This window comes from Vipera berus (genome assembly GCF_964194415.1).
Source record: "Vipera berus genome assembly, chromosome: 3".
NCBI lineage: Eukaryota > Metazoa > Chordata > Lepidosauria > Squamata > Viperidae > Vipera > Vipera berus.
Window position 1 is genome coordinate 193370916 of NC_138204.1, and position 25712 is coordinate 193396627.

At 34.2% G+C, this 25712-nt stretch overlaps 1 protein-coding gene across 3 annotated transcripts in view; it reads left to right on the forward strand.

Moving 5' to 3' along the window:
* VPS13B (vacuolar protein sorting 13 homolog B) overlaps positions 1 to 25712 on the forward strand; it is a 354623-nt gene that overhangs the window by 174109 nt on the left and 154802 nt on the right. For all 3 annotated transcript variants that reach the window (XM_081322737.1, XM_081322739.1, XM_081322738.1), the window contains exons 29-33: positions 287 to 695; positions 1874 to 1982; positions 18943 to 19146; positions 22006 to 22132; positions 24133 to 24276. In XM_081322737.1, coding sequence (XP_081178863.1) covers positions 287 to 695; positions 1874 to 1982; positions 18943 to 19146; positions 22006 to 22132; positions 24133 to 24276 — 993 coding nt within the window. The remainder of the gene's footprint in view (positions 1 to 286; positions 696 to 1873; positions 1983 to 18942; positions 19147 to 22005; positions 22133 to 24132; positions 24277 to 25712) is intronic.

Below are 25712 nucleotides of genomic sequence, written 5' to 3' on the forward strand. Positions count from 1 at the left end.
ATGGAATCTGAAGCATCCATTCTTGATTTTCAGTTAATTGGTAAAACAAAAGCTGTTCACAATGAACAAACATAAGAACTGAACTATAATTTATTTATTTGTTTATTTATTTATTTATTTATTTATTTATTAAAACAATTTGCCAAGAGAAAGGGCATTTATTATTTCCCATAAATTCACAGAAATACATTCTTCTGCCAAAAAAGTGGAGAACCTGAAATAGAAAATAAAATATTAAATCAGAAACAGTTTTATAAATGTTATGTATTTCTGTTTCTCGGCATAGGCAACTGCAAAACTTTTGGATGGTTCTCATCAACAGCATGGATTTCTCTCTTTGACTTACACAAAAGCAGTCACAAAAAATGTCCGTCACAAATTGATCTCAAGAAATGAACGAAGAACCTTACAGAAATTATCTGAAAGTTTTACAGATAGTTCTCCTCATTTTCTTCATGAGATTCTTCTTTCGGCTCAGGCATTTGATGTTGTTTTTTGTTTTCCTTTCCTCAATGCAATTGCAAGTATTTTTCAAATGAATCTTCGAAAGAGTCAAAAAGAGAAAAGAAAATCACCAGGCCAGCCTATGAGGTCCCATATTCTCACATCTCGCAACCTGCCACTTATTTATGTCAATACTGGGGTAATCAGAATTTTCTTCCCCAAAATGGAGGGAGGACCATGTAACATAGAAGGTATTTTTAAAAATTTGTACATTTATTTTTATAAATATATTTTTATACTATATTTTTATAAATACATACTTTGCTCACTCCATCAATAACGCTGGGCAGCCTATAATAAAAATCGCTGCAACTTGTTTTCTCAAATAATTTATTGCATCATGTCTTTAATGCAGTTTTTCTTTAATTATTTTGGTGCATTTCAGTAATAAAAGGGATAAACAATTTCAGTGATTTATAGCACAATATCTTTTTCCTGAAAATAACATTTTTTTCTTTAAAAAAGTAGTATAGCTCTGTGAAATAAATATTTGATAGATTTGTTTGACCCATGTCATGACTTTTGCATTAATGTGTGTGTCCATATAGTTAATTATGGCTTCTAGTTGTTTGATTCATTGTGGGTGCATTCCTGTGGTATACTTAAGTCAGTTTACTTATATATATATATACACACACAGGCACATTTACTTGATTCTTCTGAACTGCATGTGAAGTTTGCTTGTTCTTTCCACATCAAGCAATATGTTATTTAGTAAAATACTTAGCACTCACCACACTTAACATTTGTAGCTAAAAGTTTAACTTTCAAACTTTCAAAACAAGTCTGGGATAGCTCACTGGGTGGCCACAGATGGAGAAATTGAAAGCTTACATACATCCTCAAAACATAGACTCATGGAGAACACTGGGCTTGCCTTTATGTATATATCAGATGTCAATATCAGCTTCTAAAATATAATAAAATCCTTCACAGGCTAAAAGTTACAAAATATAGTGTGTAGATTGATTGCTGTACTAAAACATGTAGTCAGTTCTTTATATATTAGACTGATGCAGCATTTCTCCCAGTTTGATGCAGCGCAGCGTGTACAAGCCTTAGATTGCAAACAGCTATACTGAATTATAATATGTGGTTACAAAACCCAGTGGTTGGGTTGAGATTTTGATTTAAGCCAAAACCAATCAGAGCACATTAAGGCTTAGTACAATGCATGAACCTGGCTGTGAAAACTGGCTTTCCATGCGAATTAGTATCAATAAATAATGCATTATTTTGTTAGTAATGATTTCACAAGTAAACTTCCTTTGTTCAGAAGTGATCTTAAATAATATTTATCTACTTCAAGTTCTTTTGTTAATGACTGATTTTTATAACATGTGGTGATTGTCTTCCATTTTTATTGCAGATAAGACAAACAAGGAAGATACTTTGGTACTTAAAATTGGTTCTGTATCAATGGCTCCTCAGGCTGACAATCCTCTTAGTAGAGTTGTGCTGAGGAAAGATATTTATCAGTAAGTATTACAAGTTATATAGCTCAGAATGTACAAGGCATATCACAAAAGTGGTATAATATCAGTGCACTTTGATTCTTGTGTAGAGGGTCTATTGGTAGATAGTAAATTGAAATAATAAAGGGCTTGTATGGGATGCTTGGGGCAAATCATTGTGTTTCTTGTCTCCACCTGAAAAGTTCATAGATATTGAGTTGTCTGACATAGAAGTGATCAGAAAAAGATATGTATTAATTAGCTTAGTCTGGTTCATATCACTGTTGTTACTCCATTCCTTCAGAGTTATTTTTGAAATGTAGCTAAAATTAGAAGAAAAACTATGGAATAATTTGCATTTCTTGCAGTCTTATCTCCCTTTTCCCAATGTATGAAGCTTGCCATAGAGCCAAAGTGGAATCGTCTTGGTTCTGAATAATTCAACAGCCAGAACAAAATTGTTACCTTTATGACTTACAGCTCCAATTATCTTATTTATGGTCTTCTATGCATTAGACTATGTATATATTAATTTCAGGGAGAGGAAAAGTAGAAGGTGCTACTATTTAAAAGTCCTTAGTTTGCTTTATTGGAATGTGTTACTTATTTTTGTTGTCACTTGGAGCATCTTTTTTGTAAATTTTGGCACAGTTAATCAGTTTTTTTTTTAAGTGACAGGAATTAGCTGGTACTTATAGGCTTGTTTGGAAACCTTCCTGGGAGAAGTAAAGAACAGCAAGGTTATTGGCATATATTAGCACATGGATGCCTGTGTGTGATAATATTGGGGAACTAAACAATGTACTTGTTAAAGTCCGTAATGAAATTTTCCATATTCATTGTTCATTATTCATTTTCTGAAGTCCAACACTTCAGAAAACTTCAAAATTGAGACTTTCGTGCATTGGGAAACAAACCAGGCTTTTGCGATCTGAGAACACAAGTGAAAAAGCAGGCTAATCAATGACCAAAATAAAGTACTTGAGCTTTCAAGAAGCTTTCCCTCATCCTCAGAAAATTATTCACTTATACAAAAGATATTTTTGCAAATACTATCTGTTTCAGTAGCTGAATATATTGCTAAATGGTTCGCAGACTTGCAAAATGCTGGACCACTGATGTCATGTGGATCAAAGCTGTGAAAGAAAGCAAAGTTCTAAGGCAAAGTTTCACAGTAAACACATTTTTTTGTGTGAATATTTTTTTGTGTGAATATCTTGCTCTGGATTGTGTCACTGCCTTTGTGAAAACCACACTAATCATAAGTAAGCAGAAAAACTGGAGAACATATGTAATCAACCTGATAAAAATAATATATGATCTTTACTAGGTTTGGCATTTCTGGAAAACATGAAAGTATAGTTGCAAATAATACCAAGTGAGAAAAGTCACAGAAATACAGATGAACAAGTGTCTTATTCTTCCTGTTGGTCTGTTTCTCAGATGTGGTGTATGTTTTTGTATGTGCATGTGTTTGAAAAGTACACTTCAATAGAAATAAGTCATAACCTTCAAAATCTTTCTCCAACACTAAAACATTTTACAGCTTTAAGAATGACAGGTATTACTTTTGCTCAGACATTCCAAAAGCTTAAGTTCTACAGATTCTTTATAACTTTTGATCTTTTATATGAGAAGCGGAGATGGGGGACTTTCCCAAAATGTACTTTAAGATAGGTTGGTCAATTAGTCTCATACATATCCTCTGTTGTTGAATTGGGTCAATCAGAGTTCCATTTAAATCAGGAATATTTTTCTCAAACAAGTAAACATATTGGAAAAGCACTGCAGTCTTCTCAAATAAATAAACTAGAATGATAATATAGAATGGGTCCCCAATAACGTTAAATTCTTTAATAAATAGAAGTAACCGTAGAGCTTCATGTCACTAATGATTTAAACTTGAGAAAGTTACACTAAAGCTTAAGAAAAAATGTTGCCAGAAAAAAAAGAATTGTTTTTTTCAATTTGCAGAAGTTTTCAAAACAAATTTTCATGTTTCTGTATTGACTGAGATTCTTATGGGGATTATTAGTTTGCTTTGCCAAATTTGTTGAAAGGGTGGAAGAGTACATTGCTTACATGGATGCCAGTTGTAAGTTTTAGAATGACAGTATATTTATAATATCAATAAGCAGGAATTGCTGTGCCATTTGGGACAACAGCAGCTTTCACATGTTTTTAAATAATTATCTATTGTAAACATAAAGTAAATTTAATTCTATTCTGGATTCATACACTTTGTTTGATATTATAATCAGCTAATGTATGCTAATGTTTTGGTCAGAAATAATAGATTTCCCCCCCACTGGATTACCCTTAATTTAGGCTCTAAAAACGTCCTTGAGTGTGAAAGTCTCCCTAAGGAAGCACTGCAGAATTGGAATATGTTAAAGGGAAATCAGTTTATCTCACTTTATCCATGCCTTATTTTTCAAAGACAAAATGAGTTGGGCAAAAGTCTCCAAGGAAGATTGGTTTGTTTGTTTGTTTGTTTGTTTGTTTATTAAACTTCTGTGGCCATCTATCTCACAGGAAGTGATTCTGGGTGGTGTACAGCAAAATATATAAAAAACAATAGACATGTCAAAAGGAGTCAAAAACTTTTAAAAAGCATAAAACACAGAAGAGATTATATCAGCAAGGGAGCCAATTCAAGATTTCACCAGTCCCCTGAGAGCCCCCAGGCCAGATGTTCTTACTTAAATTAATATGAGAGAAAAGAAACTTTCAGCTACATAGAGCCATAAACCTTGATGATACTATAGTACAGAACCTTGAATTGGTTAAAAAATAGTTTGGGAGTCAGTTTCATTATTTTAAATTAATTAAGTTAACATGTACCTTGCCAATAATCTAAATGTTTGTCTTTGAAACTGAATGAGGTTTCTTAACAACATTTTAACAATAGACTAATGCAAAATACAACAAGAATAATCTTTTGCCTTGCCCTGCTTTGATGTCATATTGAGAGAATGTGACTGTGATGCCTAATATGATGTGTATATATGTGTGTGTTGAAAGAAGGCAGAATTATATCCCTTAACCTTAAATTATGTCACTTGTTTCATTAGATTACTGGAAATTTTTTAGACAAGGAACTGGGATCAAATTCACATTGTAAATACAACTAATTGAACAAGACAAAAATATATGTCATTGGAATATTGCCTTATTGAAATAACTGAACAGTTTTGTATCCACATCAAAATTTGTTTTGCCTGCAGTGTCATATTGGGAGATTGGAGAACACAGTAGAAAGATTGACAGTACATATCCATTAGTGAGGTTTAAGTAAGTTCAAGCAAGAAACATGGCCTTGCATAGAATAAGTCACAAAGCAAGACAGAGTTCAATATCTGAAATATAGTTTTTAGGACTTAAATAATATTTGCTAATATTTGATATAAAGTTAACATATATAAACTAAGGCTGTGGGTGAAGATACAAATGGAAGGGAAGGAAAGGATGTAATCCATTTTTCTCTGTTTTCACTATGATTTTCTTTTCTTTTTTAAATTAATGGTCTCTTTTTTGGCATTAACTCCCCCCTTTTTTATCTACTTTCTTTGCATCCCAATATTTGCTTTTTAAATATTTTATTTCAATATAATAAATACATTTAAGAATTATATACATCAGTAAATATATAACTGAACTAAAGAAGTTATCTCTCTTGGGGGCAGATTGTGTAGATTCAGTTGAAACCAGTTCTGAATATTTCTGTGATACACAAAGAAAAATGTGCTCTCAAAAAAGAGGCTCCATCTGAAGTTTGAGTAGCATAAAAAAATTGTACATTTAGTTGCTTAAACTAATTAGTTAAATATTGAAACTTTTAACCTAATCCTGTGCTTATAAAATATTTGTTTATCTACTGTATGCTTTCTTTTTCTTTTCTTTTTGTTGAGTGACCTGCCTTTATTGTGGGCTCTGTTACGATTTCTGGTACTTTGTCTATACATCCAGTGTGGAAGTATAGCGTACATTTCTTTGATGATCTTTTATAATAAATTCTGTTCTCATATATTTCAGAACTTTGGTATCCAATTTATCCCATGGTGGCATAACTTTACATTTGGTCCTTTAGATTAGATTCTTTACATTTAGACTTTCAACTAAATGGTACTTAAATTTCCTGGCTAATTTTAAAAATACCTTTTTAAACATTTCGTTTCAAGGATACCTTGCTGACATGTATAGGTTTAAAAACAATAAATAGCTAGTAGATACTATTACTAGAAAAAGAACACCTTCAGAAAAGTTAGTTTCCCTTTTTTACTCTCCATCTTATGACTAAATTGCAATATATTGGTTCAATAAAATGTAAAAGTATTTCACTGTAATATTTAAAAGAGATTTTATTTCTTTTAATTATGGTAGACTTTTAACTTAACATATTGTGAAGGTGTATAGCTTGTAGTTCATTCCAATAATACTTGTGGGCTCTGTGATGACTCTACTAAGTTTTATCTATTCCAATCTTTTTACTACAGCTCTTGAAATGCACTGGAAGAATGATCTTTCCTTCCTTCCTTCCTTCCTTCCTTCCTTCCTTCCTTCCTTCCTTCCTTCCTTCCTTCCTTCCTTCCTTCCTTCCTTCCTTCCTTCCTTCCTTCCTTCCTTCCTTCCTTCCTCCTATTTTCTCTAAATCTTTGCACATTTTAGGATATCTTTCTCTTCACTATTCTTACCTTATTTCAAGTAGATTATTAATTAATGTAATATCCTATTATTGATTCCATCAAACTGAAAATCTTCCTCTTTATTCAACTTTATTCATGAATTAGTTGTTAATATCTACATAGGATATATTTTTCATTGAAAATTTTACACACAATAAATATATTTTAGTCCATTGATCCATGTAATTGTCCCCCAATTCCAGTCAATTACAATATATATTTTAGACTATAAAACATCTTAATAAATGTAATAATTTTTCAGTGAGATTCTTTCCTGGCCAGCTAATATGTACATATGTGTATGTGTATTTTTCTCCATGGGGTTTTCAGCTGACAGATGTGCTTTTATTTTGGGCTATTATATTACCTTAGGATACATCATAGTTTGGCTTGCATTATTAAAAATGCTACAAATATTATACAATTTTCACTGCAGACAGGTAAATTTAAATTAACATGAAATCACACATTTGAACTTATCTGAATATTGCATAATGAATATTAGGGAAAAGAGGATTCCTTATTGTCTTTTCAATAATCTCTTAAATCTCTCTCTCTCTCTCTCTCTCTCTCTCTGTGTGTGTGTGTGTGTGTGTTACTATGTATAAAATATAATAGTACATTTACTCAAGGTTCTTCAAACATATCCAATGTTTTAATCACTGCAGTTACTATTTGTAAATAAGAAAAACAAACATTAGAAATGTTTGTGATTTGTGATTTATGTATGATTTTTTTAGCTTTTTGTGACTGATTGTCTAAGGCAAAAATGAAATGATAATTCTAGCAAGTTCAAACTGTGCTTATCAAGGAAACAACTATACAAGAAAAATAAGACTGCACGGAATTAATAGACAGCCCATTGGTGCATTTGTTTCAGTAAAGCACATTGTGTTATCTTCATAAAATAGTGTGTTACAAGCCATGATTTTAAGACACTATATGACAATGGCTAAAAACAAAAGTATCAGAAAAAATCCTGAATTGAATTATGAAGTGATGGATTCAATCTGGATCTTCACAAATCAGAAAATTCACAACATATCAAGAAAGTAGTATTGTGCTGGTGCTTGATATGGTTACTTGCAAGTGACACAGGTAGTTTGACTTATAGAAGCCCTAGATGGTTTCATATGGAAAATTCAGGCTAGTGGCCAGGACTGTTATTAGCTTCATTCTTAGCTTCTTGCTTCATTGTAAAAGAAAATGGAAGAAAAGCAGACATGCACAATGTTTTTGTGGATTGTAATAACATTCATTTAAAATACGTCAGTTTACATTGTAATTTAAATTAATCCATTTCGGAGACATTTGAGACATTATAAATGATTTATACAGAAAGTATTTCAGTGTAGGAAAAACCACAAAAATGCCAATTTTCATAATTCTGCTTTAACTATACCTGTTGCAAAGTGCCATAAGGATGTCTCATTGGATTTATTTGAAGTGAAATAGCCATAAACAGCTATTGGTTTAATTAATTAATTATAGTGCATTCACGGCCATTTATAATGCAATAATTAAAAAACAAAACAAGCAGTAGTATGAACATAATATAAAATAGCACAGTTGTTTTAAAACATGGGCAGGAGAGACTAAAAATGAAACAGAAATTATTATTGCTTTAAATATATGTAGATAAAAATTTGAGTTTTCAATGGTATTTAATAGGAATTATAGTAAGCTCTTCATAAATTTCAGAAGGCAGAATATTCCAGAGTGGAGACATTACCATAAAGATGTCCTATCTACTAAAGGAAAGTAACACCTTGCATTTCTTAATATATGCAGTATAATCTCCATTGATAGTCTTCAATCAACAGCAGTCTCTCAGATATTTTGGTCATAGATTATTGCAACATTTGGACCAAGAACAAGGGTAGCCCATAAAGAATCAGTTATTATATAGGCAATCCTTGAGTTATAAGCATCATGTTGCAAAATATATTTATGACCCAGTTTTAAAGTTCTGGTGACCATTCTTCCAGTCATATGACAGCATTTTGGGCTCTTGGCAACCAGCCTGCATTTATGGTGATTTGCACCATCCCAGGATCACTTGACTGTGATTTACTATGTTTTTTAACAGAAACTGGTGTTTACTTACAGTTTTTGATGAAAACTTTGCATAGCAAACAATAGGTTGCTTAATAACTGCAGCTTTTGCTTAATTACCACTGCAAGAAAAAGTCTAAAATCAGATTGGTCATGTGATGACCCACTTTACAACTGTCACAACTTACAACAGTAAGGATCCATTACAGTTATACGTCAAGGACTACCTGCAATCTAAATATGAGGCTACTGGGGTAGTCAGGAAAGGGCATAATTGGCATGTCAGCAAAAAAAGGTAATATAGAAATTGTTAGGTCCACATAAGAATTCCAATGACAGTAATAATTCTAGAAGCATCCCCAAACTACATTGTTCTGCCCAGTACTGGAAATCCCTCAATCATCAGAGGTTTTGCTAGATAAAATAAAAGAACTGATAAGGTGCTCATTTTTCTGGCCAGCTAAAGTGTTAACTAGCCAAACAACGGAATTCTTGTTTTCAGAATGTTACTTCAAGCTACTTACAGCAGTTTGGTGCAACTTGTGTTTTAGGGCCTATTTTTGATGAATTGGAATCAGCAGGTTTATACTTACTCACCTAACCATTCTTTTGTTACATATATTTGTAAGTATATTCTTTTCCCTCTAGCAAATCTTGGATAAATATTCTCCTCTGAGCAGTTGGGGAAGGGGGGGGGGGAAATCTGATCTCTGACTTTTTAAGGAGTTACATGAATGAAGCTGTTTTTTATAGTATGACATCATTAGAGTGGGTGAGGCTAGACTAGATGTTTAGTCCCAATGTTGGAGAGGTATAAAAGTGTGAGTTGGAGACCTCCCAGAGAGAAACTGTTGTAAAAATGGTAAAAGAGTAAACTTTGGACATGTGACCTTGGGAACAGCAAATGGAGAATGTATGCATCCCATGAGCTTCAGGATGATCAACCCTGACTTAGGGTTTTTTGTCTGAGAAACGAGAAGAAATTTCTTTCTTAAAAATCAGACCAATTAATACATGTTTTGTGTGTGTGTGTGTGTGTGTGTGTGTGTGTAAATGTTCTTAATTCTTAAACAATTATTACTCAATTAATAGGACGTTTTAAAAATCATGCACAAATTTGAACATTATTTTTTTTGCAATGAATTGTCTCAGTGTTATAGCTCTGCCTTACACAAAATAAATATATTAACAGACCTTAGCCTGATCTCATTAAATAGCTGAAAGTGGTATTATTACTCTTTCTTTTTTATTTAGGTTAAATAATTTCCTCTGTTGAAACCATGGACCATATCTGAAACATTAGAATGATAATGCTTTAAAACAAAAGATCAAGATCAAATGGTTTATATAAACAATAGTATACAAATATTTTTAAGAAGTATCAATTTCCATGTGGCTTTAGGAAATTATTGCTATGTTTTCATTTCCTAATAGCTTACAGAATTTAGTGGAACAGAAAAAAAGTAAATCTTTGAAAATATATTCAAAGATTTGTTTCCTACAATTTTATATTAGACCATATATTCATTTTTTTATAATGCTTGATTGCCAGTTCTTTGCCTCTCCTTCCCTTTTGTTTTATACTAACTTTTTTTTTCTCTGAGTGGAGATTTCTTGTCCCCAATGTCCAGTTTTGTGCAAAGGACGTATGTCTATGAATTTATAGTACTTTTCTTGGAAGTGAAGAGAAGAAATATAACAGTGAGAACACAGAGTTTATTTTTCTGAAACAACTATGAGTTTATACACCTTGACATCTAAGTAGCATCTTTAGATAAATTGCCATTTTTTTACAGATGCCTTTACCTATTGGAAATAATAAACTCTTCATTCTATTAAATTTCAACTGAGCAACACGTGTTAGGGGATCAGTGGAGAAATTCACTTTGTATTCCTCAAATATTTTACTTGAGAAAGACCTCAAGCTTGGACTTTAGTTTATAAAATGCCTATACATCTAAAATACTCAGAACACAAACTTAGAAAAGAAGAACAGCATATAAATACAGAAAATCTTTATCATATTTAAAAGCAAGTAAGAATAAAATATTTATTTACCATTAATGTGTTGAGTAGAGGTGTTCTTGGTTAATATTTCACTGATTTGGTGGAACAAGCATTAGTTGAACCTTGTCTTTAAAAAAAAGAGCAAATGTTGATTCTATGAATAAAACAGTCTTGAATTTCAGCTTTGGTGTAGGTAGGACCCCACAGGTTTCTTGTGATAAGGTGAAAAATAAAGATAAACACTTACAGGAATACTATGTGACAGATATTTTTTATATTCATTTTTAGAAAACCCATTTTTTATCACACAGTAATACTATGTATATGTCAACATGAAACATGAAATGTCCTCATATTTTAATACTAAGATACCATATATAGTAAAAATATACAGTTTCTAAGGTAATGCTGACAAAAATGGATTTAAATAAATAGTTTATGAAATACACCACATTTCTTCCATTAAAATATATTAAATATAGCAGCAATTTTGTCATTTCAGGAGGCAACTGTTGAATAATAACCCACCTGAGATTTTTTTCTTCTATAATATTTAAATATATAATATTTGAGCAGTGCAGCAATATAATAGAACAACATGGTGTACATGTCATATATTTAATGTAAGTGGAAAGCATGCTAGTTATCATATGAGTTATTCTTTAGCTTTTGAAATTAGTTAATTGTGCTTAATAGAGGATTTGATTGATATCCACATATGGTTTGATAAATTGACACAACAGTGAAAAAGAATTCCTGTCCCATGTCAACTTATCAAACGCACTGTGAATGTTCTGTCTTTCATCCTACATAAAAATAATTACTACTCAGTAAACACGAAGCTCATGTTCAGTGAAACTTAACCTCAGAACTTCCAGGTGAATATATATACAGCACCTGATAAGGCTGAGGTATTGTACCACTAAACAAACAACCTGAAGCAAGCCTGTGACTACCGCCTATGACCAGATTAACATTAATAGAGAATCAGAAGGAGTCTGTTTATTCAATTTTGCACTAAGCCAAATGTTTGTATGAAGTTTGGGAAAGCCAAACCCTGCTCTCCTATTACTGGCAAGCAATGTTATGTTTTGAACTAAAATTTTCACACAGAATGCAAATCCATAAAGAATGCATTACTTCATTACATTTTATTTTGGCACAATTTGTTACAACTGCTAACTTCTATTTCCTCTGTCCATGTTTCTGAGTCTGTTTAGTAAAGTTATATTCCTGGCTGGTCATCCAAACATTTTGCATGCATTTAGAATTATTCACTTCCTCATTTACAGACTGATTTAGAATATGTTATGCATGTAAGAATAGGCTTAAAAGCAAATCAAACTTTTTGTCATAGAATCATTTTTTTAAAAAAATCATACTCATAAACTGATTTGTCAGTCTTTTACCTGAGGCATTTGAAGAAGACATAGGCCACTTTAATAAATAATAACAGGCAGATTTTACACATTCACATAATAAAAACTTAAAACTTTTCAGAAATTGGGGTTTTCTTATTTCCCCTTCAGACAGATTGAAAATACATTGTAGAGTTAACATACTTTACCTTTGTTCCCACTATTGTGCTCCAGTTACAAGTCTAGAAGACAACTGCAGTGGAAAACAGTCTTCTGCTTATTTGTGGTAAATTATTGTACACAGAGCTTTTTGGAACAAGGCACTACTTTTAAATGTCTGGTCACCTCACGGGATATGTAGTGCATTTCCTGCCACTAGGATAAGAGGAAGGAAGCACCAAGGCCCAAACGTTTGATGTGTGGTCTACTGTAATTCCTTTCATGTGTTCAGTGGCTTTCATAGGATCCATGTCCTACAGTCAGTTTTGACCAGGCTGTGGTCCATTTCATTATGCTGACCGTCTTAAATGGAAAACAAACATTATAAGTGGTATTAAGCTGCCACTGTTATAATGAAAGGGTTATCGTCTTGCCCTTAAGCTGATTGCTTTATTAAATTTTATGGGAAGGTTTCCTTTGGTTTTTAAAGATAATTTCATTTTTGGGAGGGAATACTAGAAGTATCTGATAATTTAAATTAGACACTGTAGCTAGTATTTACATGACTTGCAAAAGCTTGGAATTATTCTTAAAAGTACCATATTTTAATATTTTAAGTTAGACTTTCCCAGGATTCCTTGTGCATTAAGAATCTTTATGCTATTTTGCAGAGCAAAATCACCACTTATCAGTTTTTGAAACAACCTACAAGTTTTTCAGGCATTGTATGCATATCAATCCACTATGCATATTGGTTTCCACTGTAAGACACAGTTAATTGGCAGCATGAATTTGCTTGGCTAATGAATGGGTTTGTTAGTTTGTTTTCATGTGGAGCTGCTGCCACATGAGCTTGAGTTTCATGTGATTTCCAAGCCAAATTGTATCATTAATAAAGGCTTAGAATATGGATTTTATCATAAATTGAATATGTTACATCTTGGAAATATGCATAAACACAGAACTTTATTTCGGTGATTGATCAGTAAAAATACAATTAATAAAATGAACAACACAAAACTGTCCCTAACTATTAGCAACTATTTTTGGGCGAAACTTACACTTAATACTGGTTTGGACTCTGACTGGGTGGAGTCCGGCGGAGTGGAGAGGACAGGTCTTGGTTATACCATTTGGGGTGAGTTTGACCCTGTGTCTTTGGATGATGTGGACAGGATTATGCATAGACTGAGCGCTACAACTTGTCTATTGGACCCATGTCCCTCCTGGCTGGTTTCGGCCGGTAGGGAGGTGACAGAGGGCTGGCTTCAGGCAGTTGACAATGCTTCATTGATGGAGGGTGTCTTCCCCTCCACCTTAAAAGAGGCGGTGGTGAGGCCCCTTCTCAAGAAGCCTTCCCTGGACCCGGCCTCCTTGAATAACTATCGTCCTGTCTCCAACCTTCGCTTTGTAGCGAAGGTTGTTGAGAGTGTTGTGGCGCGTCAGCTCCCTCAATTCCTGGATGAAGCGGACTATCTGGACCTGCACCAGTCTGGTTTCAGGCCCTGTTACAGCACGGAAATGGCATTGGTCGCACTGGTAGATGATCTCTGGCAGGCCCAGGACAGGGGTTGTTCCTCTGTCCTGGTCCTACTTGACCTCTCAGCGGCTTTTGATACCATCGACCATGGTATCCTGCTGCGACGGCTCGAGGAGTTAGGAGTGGGAGGCACTGTTCTACGGTGGTTCTCCTCCTACCTCTTGGGCCACTCGCAGTTTGTATTGGCAGGGGGGCAGAGATCTACCCCAAGGCCCCTCACTTGGGTGCCTCAGGGGTCGTTTCTCTCCCCCCTCCTGTTTAACATCTGTACGAAGCCGCTGGGTGAGATCATCCGTGGCTTTGGGGTGAGGTATCACCAATATGCGGATGATACCCAGTTGTTCATCTCTACCCCGAGCCAACCCAGTGATGCCCTTGACGTGATGTCCCAGTGCCTGGAGGCGGTGCGGGTCTGGATGGGAAGGAACAGGCTCAGGCTGAACCCCTCCAAGACCGAGTGGCTGTGGATACCGGCATCTCGTATTGTCCAACATGTTCCATCTCTTTTGATGGGGGGGAAGGTATTGCCCCCCTCAGAAAGGGCCCGCAACTTGAGTGTCCTCCTGGATTCACGGCTTAACTTGGAGGATCATCTTACTGCTGTGACTAAGGGGGCCTTCGCACAGGTTCGCCTGGTGCGCCAGTTACTCCCCTTTTTGGACCAAGATGCCCTATGCACGGTCACTCACGCCCTTGTCACTTCTCGCCTGGATTACTGCAATGCTCTCTACATGGGGCTGCCCTTGAAGTGCACCCGGAGGCTTCAGCTGGTGCAAAATGTGGCCGCATTGGCTTCCGGTTGCCCTCCGGGTGCGATTCAAGGTGCTGGTAATTACCTTTAAAGCCCTACATGGCTTAGGCCCAGGGTACTTGCCAGACCACCTGCTGCCATTGTCAAACTCCCATCACCCGGTTCGCTCCCACAGAGTCGGCCTCCTCAGGGTTCCGTCGGCTAAGCAATGCCGGCTGGCAACCCCCAGGGGGAGAGCCTTCTCTGTGGGCGCGCCAACCCTCTGGAATGAGTTGCCTCCGGAGCTGCGGATGGCCCCTGACCTTCGGTCCTTCTGCCATGACCTGAAGACATGGATGTTCCAACAAGCGGGCCTGGACTGACTATTTATTTATTTATTTAATTGGATTTGTATACCGCCCTTTCCCGAAGGACTCAGGGCGGTTTACAGGGAATTAAAACAAGAAATACAAAAATTAAAAACAATTAAAATGATTATAACAGACTATAGTTTTAAATTTGGTTTTATTGGGTTAATTGTTATGTATTTATTACATTTTGTTTAATTCTTTTTTAAATTTTGTATTTTATGTTTTTTAACTTTTTATTGTTGTGAGCCGCCCTGAGTCCTTAGGGAAAAGGGCGGCATATAAATTTATTAAATTCAAATTCAATTCAAATTAATATTTGATTTAACAGGTAGTCAGATAAAAGCTATGAGAATGCCCTGGAAATTTAAATAAAAAAGAGTAATCAAGTGGTGGAGAAAATCCCTATAGAATAGGCAGTACAGAAAAACATGGGCTGTGGTTTCTATGGCAACCATATCACAGGGCAGTATTGGATTTCATATGGGGTTTTCCTATATTTCCTAAACTATTTGCCTTTTATGTTAATAAGTTGTGACAGATATTCTTTCCTTTTGTTTAAATTCAGTTGTTAATAATTAAAATGTGTTTGTGGTTCCCCATTGCCATATTGTCTAATCTCTAGATTGGGGAGTCCAAATCTTTAGGGTTGTGAGGAAAGCTAAAAATTTGGATATTTTATGTCAGGGGTGTCAAACTGCTGGCCCGTGGGCCAGACGTGTCATCCAGAAGCCACGCCCACCCCTTTGCCGGCAATGGCGAAAAGTCTCCGATACATTGTGCGACGTCACGTGATGTCGTGAGTTTGCCATGTCTGTTTTATGTGTTCTTGCAAAAGAGCTGTTTGGGGAAGTGTGCAAATTCGTAAAGTTGGTTGTCAAAGAGGATAGATATAGTTTCAAAATATCTTCTGCATTTCTACCTGCTACCTATTCTACCCTCAACAATGCAAGGCAGTTCCAGGTTTTTTATGATTTTTCTAGGAAAATAAACATGTTTTAAGAAATCCTTTAGATTTCATTTTTACTATTTTTTTATAAGAAAGATCGTGGATAGAGATGCTGGAGACTTATACTCTGCATAGAAACATACCTGTTCTCATTTTTATTAATTAATTTTGTATAAAGGGGTTAGGTAAGGATCCAATTGGATACCAAGGATTGCATTTCTTTTGGCACATTAACTTTGGGCACCTGACTTTTTCTGTTTCACATCTTATATGATATGTTATTTTTCCATAAGAAAAAGATTTTGGTATTTGTACATTTTGCTTAAATGGACAATAGTTTAAAGCTATAGATACAGTACTAATTAAGAATAAAATAAGAGGAGTTAAAAATCACTTGGCAGTACAATGATCTCAGTTCAAATTGAGAATTTCATGGCTGGTCATGTCACCTAAAATATGTGGGGAGATTAGTTTAATTGGTCAATCAATCAATGTCTAACATAGCTTGTGCTTGTCATCTTCATGTGAGGAAGCTGAAACCAAATCTTATACTTTTTTAAAAAGTTATTATTATTAAAATTCTGTGCAGGGCAGAATCCATTACTTTGCCGAAAAGAAAATCATTTATTGTTTTGTGGTCTTTCCCCTATTTCATAAACTAGGTTATTTTTAAAAGGCCAAAATATGTTTTCAGAGGTGCTATAAGTTGAAGTAATGTTTTGGCTCTTATACACAATACCGCATGAAAAAGAAAATGGGAAGAAAAATATGTATGCCAACAGCTTTTTCTTTTTGAATGCTTCTTACACCTAGTAACTTGACTGGATGAACACACAAAATAGTTCAACACACAGAATATGAACACCTGCTCTTTGGATCCTTTGTTAAGAGCAGTTTACAGTATATTAATATTTTATCTTTATGAAAACCTTTAAAAAGCATGTTAACCCAAGAAAAACTGTTTCCCTGGATGTAAACTTCAAAGCATAATATTGAGAGCTAAATGTTATAACCATCTATAATACATGATTTTGGAAAGTAGATAAAGGTGCAAAAGTTTTTACATTAAATATGATTATATCATATAGTACTATTACTCATAACTTTTAAAAATATTTTTGTTTGGAGGCTTTTTTACTTGCTTTCTATAGCCTTTTATAATTCTCCAGTGGACTGTAAGGGAATACATGATGGATTTCTTACAATAAGCCTCTGAATTATGCCTATTCAGCAATGAATAGTAACTGATTCAACATGAGCTGTTTCTTGTATAAACATACAAAATGCCTGACCCAGACTAAATCAATTTAAAAAGGAAAACATTAAAGTTATGTTTCCGGTTACATGCTTAAGGTCTTCTCTGACTGTATTTCATTACTTTGTTATTTACCAACTATGGTAGACTTTCAATTTATCCTTTGATGCCACCTGCAATAAAGAGGAAAGAGATCTTATAGGATGGCCAAAAAAAAAAGTTTAGAGAAGTTTTAGTCATTTATTGACCAGTTACTATATATTAATGCAAAAATGCAATCAGCTAAAGTTTTAAATTTTAGCTGATTGTATGGGGCTACGACATTAAAGTTTAATGAAGTGCCAAGATCTTCAACAAAGGATTACTATTAGAAGATAACAAATAAGGAAACTTCTATACCTAGCCCTTAATAATAAAATATAAGCATAATTTTTTGAGCTAGTCAGTAAGAGACCAATTTCCACAACAGAGGACAACCTATGATTGGTTGCAGCTCTCCATGGTATCAGTCTTACTATTAGTTGGAGATACTAAGAGATAAAAACTGGATCCTTCTTTATAGCAATAAACGTGAATTTGAAATTTTCTTATACAATTTTAACAATTTATCTGGTATTGTACTACCAATACATCATTTTATAAAATTTCCCTTTAAGATTATATAATTCAATGCAACATTTAATCCTTTCTTCTATATACTGTCCCATTGGTCCAAGTAAAAATTATATCCAATTTTTTTGCCTGTTTTTGTCAACGCTGCTAAAATCGGATGTTCTTGCTTTGACAACAGATGGAAATGCAGCCATTTTCTCTATGCCTTCAGAATTAGTTGGTGCTGGGAGAGGGGATTGGGATGAGAGTTCAGTTACTCATAATAATAATAGCTCTGCTGTGGGAATCCAAGGACAGACTGGGTCTTGAGCTGATAACGTTTTGGCGGGCTGGGGAGAAATCCCGCACTTCAAGCTAATTGGGGAATGTGCTTTATGACTGTTTATTGGGGGTGGGAATTGTATTTTGTTACTTTGTACCCAGGGGAGGGGAATTTAGTTTTTGGGTTCAACAATGTAGTGCCAATACTTTGTTTCCAACGCCTCGAAGTTCTTTTGAAGGGTTTCATCTGTCGGAACCATGACATTTTTATCATAACAGTCTTTAACTTCATTGTCCTCTGTTTCCATTTCAGTAAAGTTTATAGATCCTACCAATAATATGATCATCTTTAGTACAGAGCTTTACATCAAAGTTTTATGCTTTTCAAATTTATAATTCATTTTATTCAACTTATAAGAAGCATAAATGGCAAAACATGTGAATTAGCAAATGAAATGAAATAAAATAAAATAAATATGTTGCATGTCTGTGAAAGTTGGAGAAAGGGGATGGAAAAATAATTCTGATCTTCATTTCCTTGTTTGTAATTCACCTACTCTGCTCCATCTGGAGATCCAAGGATGATAGCTATCTATTTAGAAAAAAGATCTGCTTCTTTTGAATATGTATTTTAATATGTACATATAACAAAAGGATGATATAAATCTAAAATCATGATTTATTTTACTATTTATAATTTAGGAGAATTAAGAATATGAGACAGTGAGAAGGTATGGCATGAGATAGACCATTATGTAGAATAGTTTGGGGGGAAAACTAGACATGGAAAAGAGAAATGAAAGGAAACAAATTAAAATGAAAATAGAATAACTACAGAAAATTCAGATGCTGTATGAGAATATTAGTCTCCCAACAGAATGAATGGATAAGTGAATGGATTTTATCTTTGAGTAACTTTATAAATTAATGTTATTGTCTTAAAACTGTTGAGTTAGCTTTGAATTTGAAGAAAATAATGAAATTGTTTAATTTTTGCCACCATAGGAGAGCACTGAATTTGGGAGTTATTCGAGATCCTGGTTCAGAGGTTGAAGATAGACAGTACCAAATAGACCTCCAGTCCATCAACATTGGTACTGCTCAGTGGGAACAGCTAAAGCCAGAGAAGGAAAATGGTAAAAGCAGGGCAGTGCCAGAGAATGAAAGGAATTCTCAGAATCCAGCACTTGAGTGGAATATGGCCAGTAGGTAAGAATCTGCTTGGAAGTGGTGCTTCGTGGATTCTAATCAAAGCACAATGGTAACAGCATCTCATAGATTTGAGCTAATTGGCTTTTTTATTTATACAGAGAAGTGTATGTTTGCATTCCATTGCAAACACGTTTTCCATGAGCTAGGATTCTGAACAGTGCATTTTGAATTGTTTATAGAATTGTTGTACAATAATCGTACAGATACAGTTGCGTCTATATTTCTGTGATAGCTTATTGTAGCCATAAAGTGTAACTCAGGCCAAAACCTGGCATCTCCATTACTACTCTAGAAAAAAAAGCAGCATTATTATCCCTTTTGTACTTTTGTAAAAGTTTGAACAGAACTAGTTTAGACATTTTAAAGCCAACAGATGACAAAAATGTTTTTCCCCAATTGGCTTGAAACCAGTTTCTGTGCTTCTGTAAATGAAAACAGCTGCAGTTTCTGAAATGACAAATTTCTGTTGATTTGTTGATATGCAAAAGAAGGCTTCCAACTCAAATCTAGTTAGAAATGTTACATTGACATCTTCCATTTTTAGTTCTCCATTTTGATTACATTGCCACAATAGACTTTGATTTTGTTTTCAGTCAACGGTCACATCAATCCTTTAAAGATATGCTGCCCGGCATATGCATTTCAATGAATGCAAAAGATGCAATTAAAATAACGCCTGTATCAGTGCAGTTCTGCAATATCTTATATAAGGGGGGGGGGAAACAAATACCTACCTGCCGAGGCTGTGATTCAGGAACATAAAGCATTTTTCTAAGGTTTCAGATCAGACAGGTACATTTTATTTCTATGTTCCTTGTTTTTTTATTTGCTGCATTTTTGTATCCTAGCAGTTTAGAATAACTAAATATAGCATCTCTAAAAGCTTTAAACACCCTTAATATTAAAAAAACAACCCTAAATGTTATTTAGCTTTTTGCAGTTTATTTCAGATTCTTTAAATTTTTAAGCTTATGATTAAAATTTTCTTTGTTCAGGAATGGAGGCAAACTCATGCAGTGTATTCAGAGATTGTTCTGAAGGTCTCTAATAGCTTACAACTAGTTATGAACAGTTTCTGAAACTAATTAGAAAGTGAAGTTTGTGAACTAATGTCTTTTAAAAGTCTCTATCACTGTTCAGAGCAAGTTTGCTAATTTCCTTGCCTCCTGGCACGCAAGCCTACAAAAAACCAGTTTCCTCATGAGGAGGAGTTATCCAGAGCACATGTGGGGGCAATCTCCCATCCTCTCCTTATCCAAAGAGGTTCCAAGGAAACCTATTCACCAATCCTTTGGTCTTTGCTGCAGTCAAGGCTGTTTTCAGTTCAAAGAGGCAGAGCTGTCTTCAGTTTGCCATAACTCCCCCAGAAGTTGAGTTTGGTGGGATTTTGTTACACATATACATACACATGGCAGGTTTTCCTTTGTTTAGGTCAAAGTATACATGTAACATTAAGGCTTTATTCTGAAGTATTCCAAATGTCTAATGAAGCTATCTAAATATTCCTCTAAGACAGCTGGTTCCAGAATATTTTTCTCCTTTCCTTAACCAGTGTGAATATGCAACAGGTAGACACAACACAAAATGGCTGGAAAATCCTAGTAGGTTTCACAGGAGAGCTCTGATCAAAAGATATTCTCAGTTTCTGTGTCTTGAGACTTCTGGCAAAATTCACCTGTTGTTTAATTGTGCAAGGCTTTGTCGATTAGCAGAGGGGCATGAATATAAGCTAAAAAGAAAAAATGATTTTATTTCTTTAAAGGCCAGAAAAGCATAGGTTTCATTTCTGCCACCTAATAACTTAACTGATAGTTCTCTCAAGAATATAAGGGAAAGAACAATTTTATTCCTTTTCTGTTAATAGTGTTTAAATGATCAGTTTCTTTTCCAGTACAGAACAGTAATGTGTGGAAATGAGCACCAAATAAACACAAAACACCCCATTTCTCTTTAAGAAAAAAATGATCACTTGCATCTCCCAATACATATTGTGTGGGAATATATTCTGGAGCATTTATTTACTTGTTTCCTCAGTACTATACTTGAAACATTTTTTTTTCCAAAACAGTGACAAGAAAGACTCATATATTTTAACATTTCTGAAATGTTCCTTCTGTTTCAAAGATAAATATGTAGCAGACACCTAGATGATCATACTATATTGCACCATTCCTCACTGATGATACTCACATGGTCAACACCTGCACCAAATTAATGGAACATTAAAGAGTGGTACCCTGTAGGAAAATTAGTAAAGAAAGCACCGGTTTATTTCTTTTTATCTTTTTAGAGTCACTGGAAAAAACCATCAGATCTGAAGATAGTGTCTTGACTTCAGTTTATTTTAACATTTGCATTAATTCCAATACCTGCTTTAGCCTTTTTTCTTAGAGAAACATTTAAATATCCTGAAAAACTTATTTTGCTGATTCACCAATAGGCAGTGAGTGTTGGAATGGTACTCTCTTTGGATATCAGATATCAGTTAACATGAATATTTAAAATTTTTATATTAAAATATTGATAGCATTAAAAATAATCTTAGAGCATTTTCTCAGCTTTGGTATATGCTGTCTGTATACGTATTTTATTTTTATTTATTTATTTTATTTTATTTTAATTCCATTTATATCCCGCCCTTCTCCGAAGACTCAGGGCGGCTTACAAGCTTAGCAGTAGCATATAATGTTCTCTGAGCATTATTATAAGAGTATTTCATCCTTTATTAATTTCACAGCAGAATTTTTTCAGTAATGTTACTAAGCTAAGAAATTAATATTTACAAATATAAAGGAATAGTTTTCTGTCCATAAGAGTTTATCATTTAGTGTGCATTTATTTCATTTTATTTTTTAGCATAAAACACCATCAAGAACGGAGAGCTATTTTAACTCCAATTTTAACAGACTTTACTGCACGGGTAACTGCAGCTCCTGCCATTACTTTCACAAAAGTAATTTCCCCAGAGAATTTACACACAGAGGTCAGTATTGGATATGAGATGTTTACAACTTAGCTTTATATCTGCACATTTGTTAATTATTAAAATGATACATTAAATTGTGTTAAAACACTGTGTGATATACACTTATCCGTCATGGGCCAGAACAGAAAGTCCAATCAGAATTGTTTTCTTCCTCTCCCTCAACATTGTCGTCAGATGTCTAATGGATAATAAATTCTGCTTTTAAATGAAACATATACTGATATAAGTTGAGATGCCAACCACAAGAAATGTCAGATTATTTTCCATGCCCTAAATTATGTTTAAATCAGGCTTCAATACCCAGGGGGAGGGCCTTCTCTGTGGGTGCGCCTGCCCTTTGGAACCAGCTGCCTGTAGAGCTTAGGACTGCCCCTGACCTTCGCTCATTCCGCCGGGACCTGAAGACCTGGCTCTTCGAGCTTTCTGGCCTGGACTGAGAGTATTAATTGGGGTTTTAATTGGATTCTAATTGGGATTTTTATTTATTCAAGGTTAATGTAATCATTTTAATTGTTTTTAATTTTTGTAATTGTTGTATTGTTTTTTAAAAAAACCTTGTGAACCGCCCTGAGTCCTACGGGAGAAGGGCGGTATATAAGTTTAATTAATAATAATAATAATAATAATAATAATAATAATAATAATAATAATAATAATAATAATAATAATAATAATAAATTATTATTATTATTATTATTATTATTATTATTATTATTATTATTATTATTATTATTATTATTATTATTATTATTATTATTCAGAGCCTGTTTTCTGAAAATCAACCTAAAAATTGTAAAATGTCAAGAGGTAAGCAGATCATTTAGGACCCCAATTGATAATTTCTTTTATAAGAAAGAAGGTCAAAGCATAATTTTAGATCACCCAAAGGAAATACAGTTTCAAGGAAGCTTATTTTCTCTTTAAATAAGTTTATATTGTCTTTTTTGGCATCCAGCTGCTTTTCCTCTTAGCTCTCATCAGTTCATTTCAAACTTTGCAGAGAGGTTTTGGGCTCTCATCCTTTCTGGAAGAGGATTGTAGCCATGGTACTTAAGTTTCTGTCACTGGGGATGGCCAGGAATAGAACTGAATGGCTCTCTATAAAGCATGCCCTATTCTGCTGCCCAATGGCCCCAGTCTCCACAGCTTTGTCTTGTATTGCATGTGTGCTGAAAAAAGAGTTTAGGAAAAAAATTAGATGAAAAAAGAAAGCATGTAGTACAAAGTAACAGACAAATTTTACTGTTCCTGTTGTTCAGGAATGTGAATGCTTTAGCTGTTTTAATTTTTCTTGAATGTACTCCCTTTGGATATTCAGTAAGAAAGGGAGAGATCTACCACAGATTACTAAGGATGAATATGCACATATTTTTTATAACAAGAGGATATGATCTCCTGCTTAGTAAGCAAATCTGTTTATTTTCTCCTTTCATTAATTTCTAAAACATGGTCATGATTGTTTGCTTTGTGTGGGGGTTATAATTGTGTGGGGGTTATAATAGCCAGGGGACAATGGTCATTTATCTATGCTCCAAATGTTAGCAGACAGCTACAAATCAATTGAATCAGCTAACTGTGAGCTGCAAAATACAGTTTCATTATAAACTAAGATGTGCTTGTAGACTCAAATACATCTCTGTGAGAAAGGAGAATTAAAATTTTCTGGCAAGAAAATGAATAAGGGCTCTGACAGCCCAGAATTTAATACAACAAAGAAACAGGACCTCACACATGAAATACACGAAATAAAGAGAAAGTATCTTAATCATTAAATACCTTGTTGGAACCATAGCTGTATGACATTCCATCACTCCTCCACTTGATTTTATTTTACAGATGGTGCATAGTGCTTTTCTGCTGAAGGAGACAGAGAAAATGTTAATAAACAATTTAGAGGATTTAAAGAGTTTATATTGTCTTAAAAAATAAAATTATATAAATACCAAGAATCAGCTGTAACCAGTAGAATTTGTTTTGCAAACTTGTTTCTTTCCTAGGAAATTTTAGTATGTGGCCATTCTTTGGAAGTGAATATGACAACAGGTCTGGATTTCTTCCTCAGTGTTGCTCAGTTACAGCTCCTACAACAATTAATGCAGGATAATATGTCTGGATTGGATCCTTCCAATAAAGCTGCAGAGGTAACTTCCATTATCGGTTGACTTTTGGAAGCAACTGTATTTCATCATCCAATTTCTGATATTTTTATTATTGATAGTATATGCTGCCTAAATATGTGATTATGTCTGAAAGTACTTCAGTATAGTGATCCCCTTTGGGATATATAGGGACACTGTTTTCTCTATGTATTTTTTTGGCTGTATTTTATTTATCTGATCATAGGAAAGGAAACGTTTGGTTTCTCCAAGGTTTCATTCTTTTCAGCTATTGGTTATGGTAAAATTGCTACACTTGACCTGTGCATTTGTACAATTGAGGAACAAGGTAGTAGTTAGTAGTTTAAACCAAAGCTAAACCTTTCTCTAAACTGAGGCTCGATTGAAGCACTGAATTGCGTCACCAGAATTTTTTTCCCATTCTAGCTATGGCATTTCACCTGAATAGGAGCACTAGTCTCAAGTGTATCACATATAGGTGTTCCACAGAATAGTCATAGTTAGCTCCATAAATGCTACGGAGATATCAGAGAAAACCAGACTGTGGAACAAATTGAAAATGCTACCTAATGTACTTAGGTGGAGGTTTGATATCTACCAATCCAAATCCTGTTTTCCCCAAAACAACAAGACTGTGAGGTGAGTCATACTGAGACACAGTGACTGCCCCAAAATCACCCAACAGCTTTCATGGTTAAGGTGGAACTTAGGGCTCACATTTTCCCAGTTTCTAGCCTGGTATCTTATCCACTAGGCCAAACTGATTAATCTTGTTCTAAACATAATTTTCTTCCCTCTTGTAAATCCAAACCTAACAAATATACTTTAAGAACAAACATTTCTATAGATTAATATCCTAAATTTCATCTACTTTTTATCTTTCAAATAAGCCAGAATCATAAAATTGAATTTGCTTTTCATTACTTCTTAGGCTTGTTTGTAGAGGTTCCAGTAAGGTATCCTAGATCTTACATTACACTAAACAAAACATACACAGGGCTCTTTGTGCTTGCTTGTCTCTGCACCCCAAAGCATTCTTAGAAAAATTTAAATTGTTAGTGGCCCAGAGTATTATTTCAATGTGTGCCCAGCAGCCTAGGAAAAAATAAAAACAAAAGGAAACTGGATATCATAAAGTTTCTTGGGGATCTAGAGGGAATGGCAATATTTTCATAATCATATTTGGAACAGCAAGCTATACCAAATCATCTGTTTTGTAAAGGCACCCAGGAAGTGCTCATTAAAGGTTCTCATTGATCTCAAAAACTGGAGATTCCTTCATTCTTTCTGGGAATAAACGATAAGTAGAAATAATTACATTTGCTGGCTTATTTCTTTTTTTTTCTGATAAGCAAGGCTTCTAAAATAGTCTAATTTATAATTGCCTGTGAACAATACTACTACACAAAATTATTCACTTACTAGAAATTATTACAATGAGTATAGTCCATCAAGGAAGA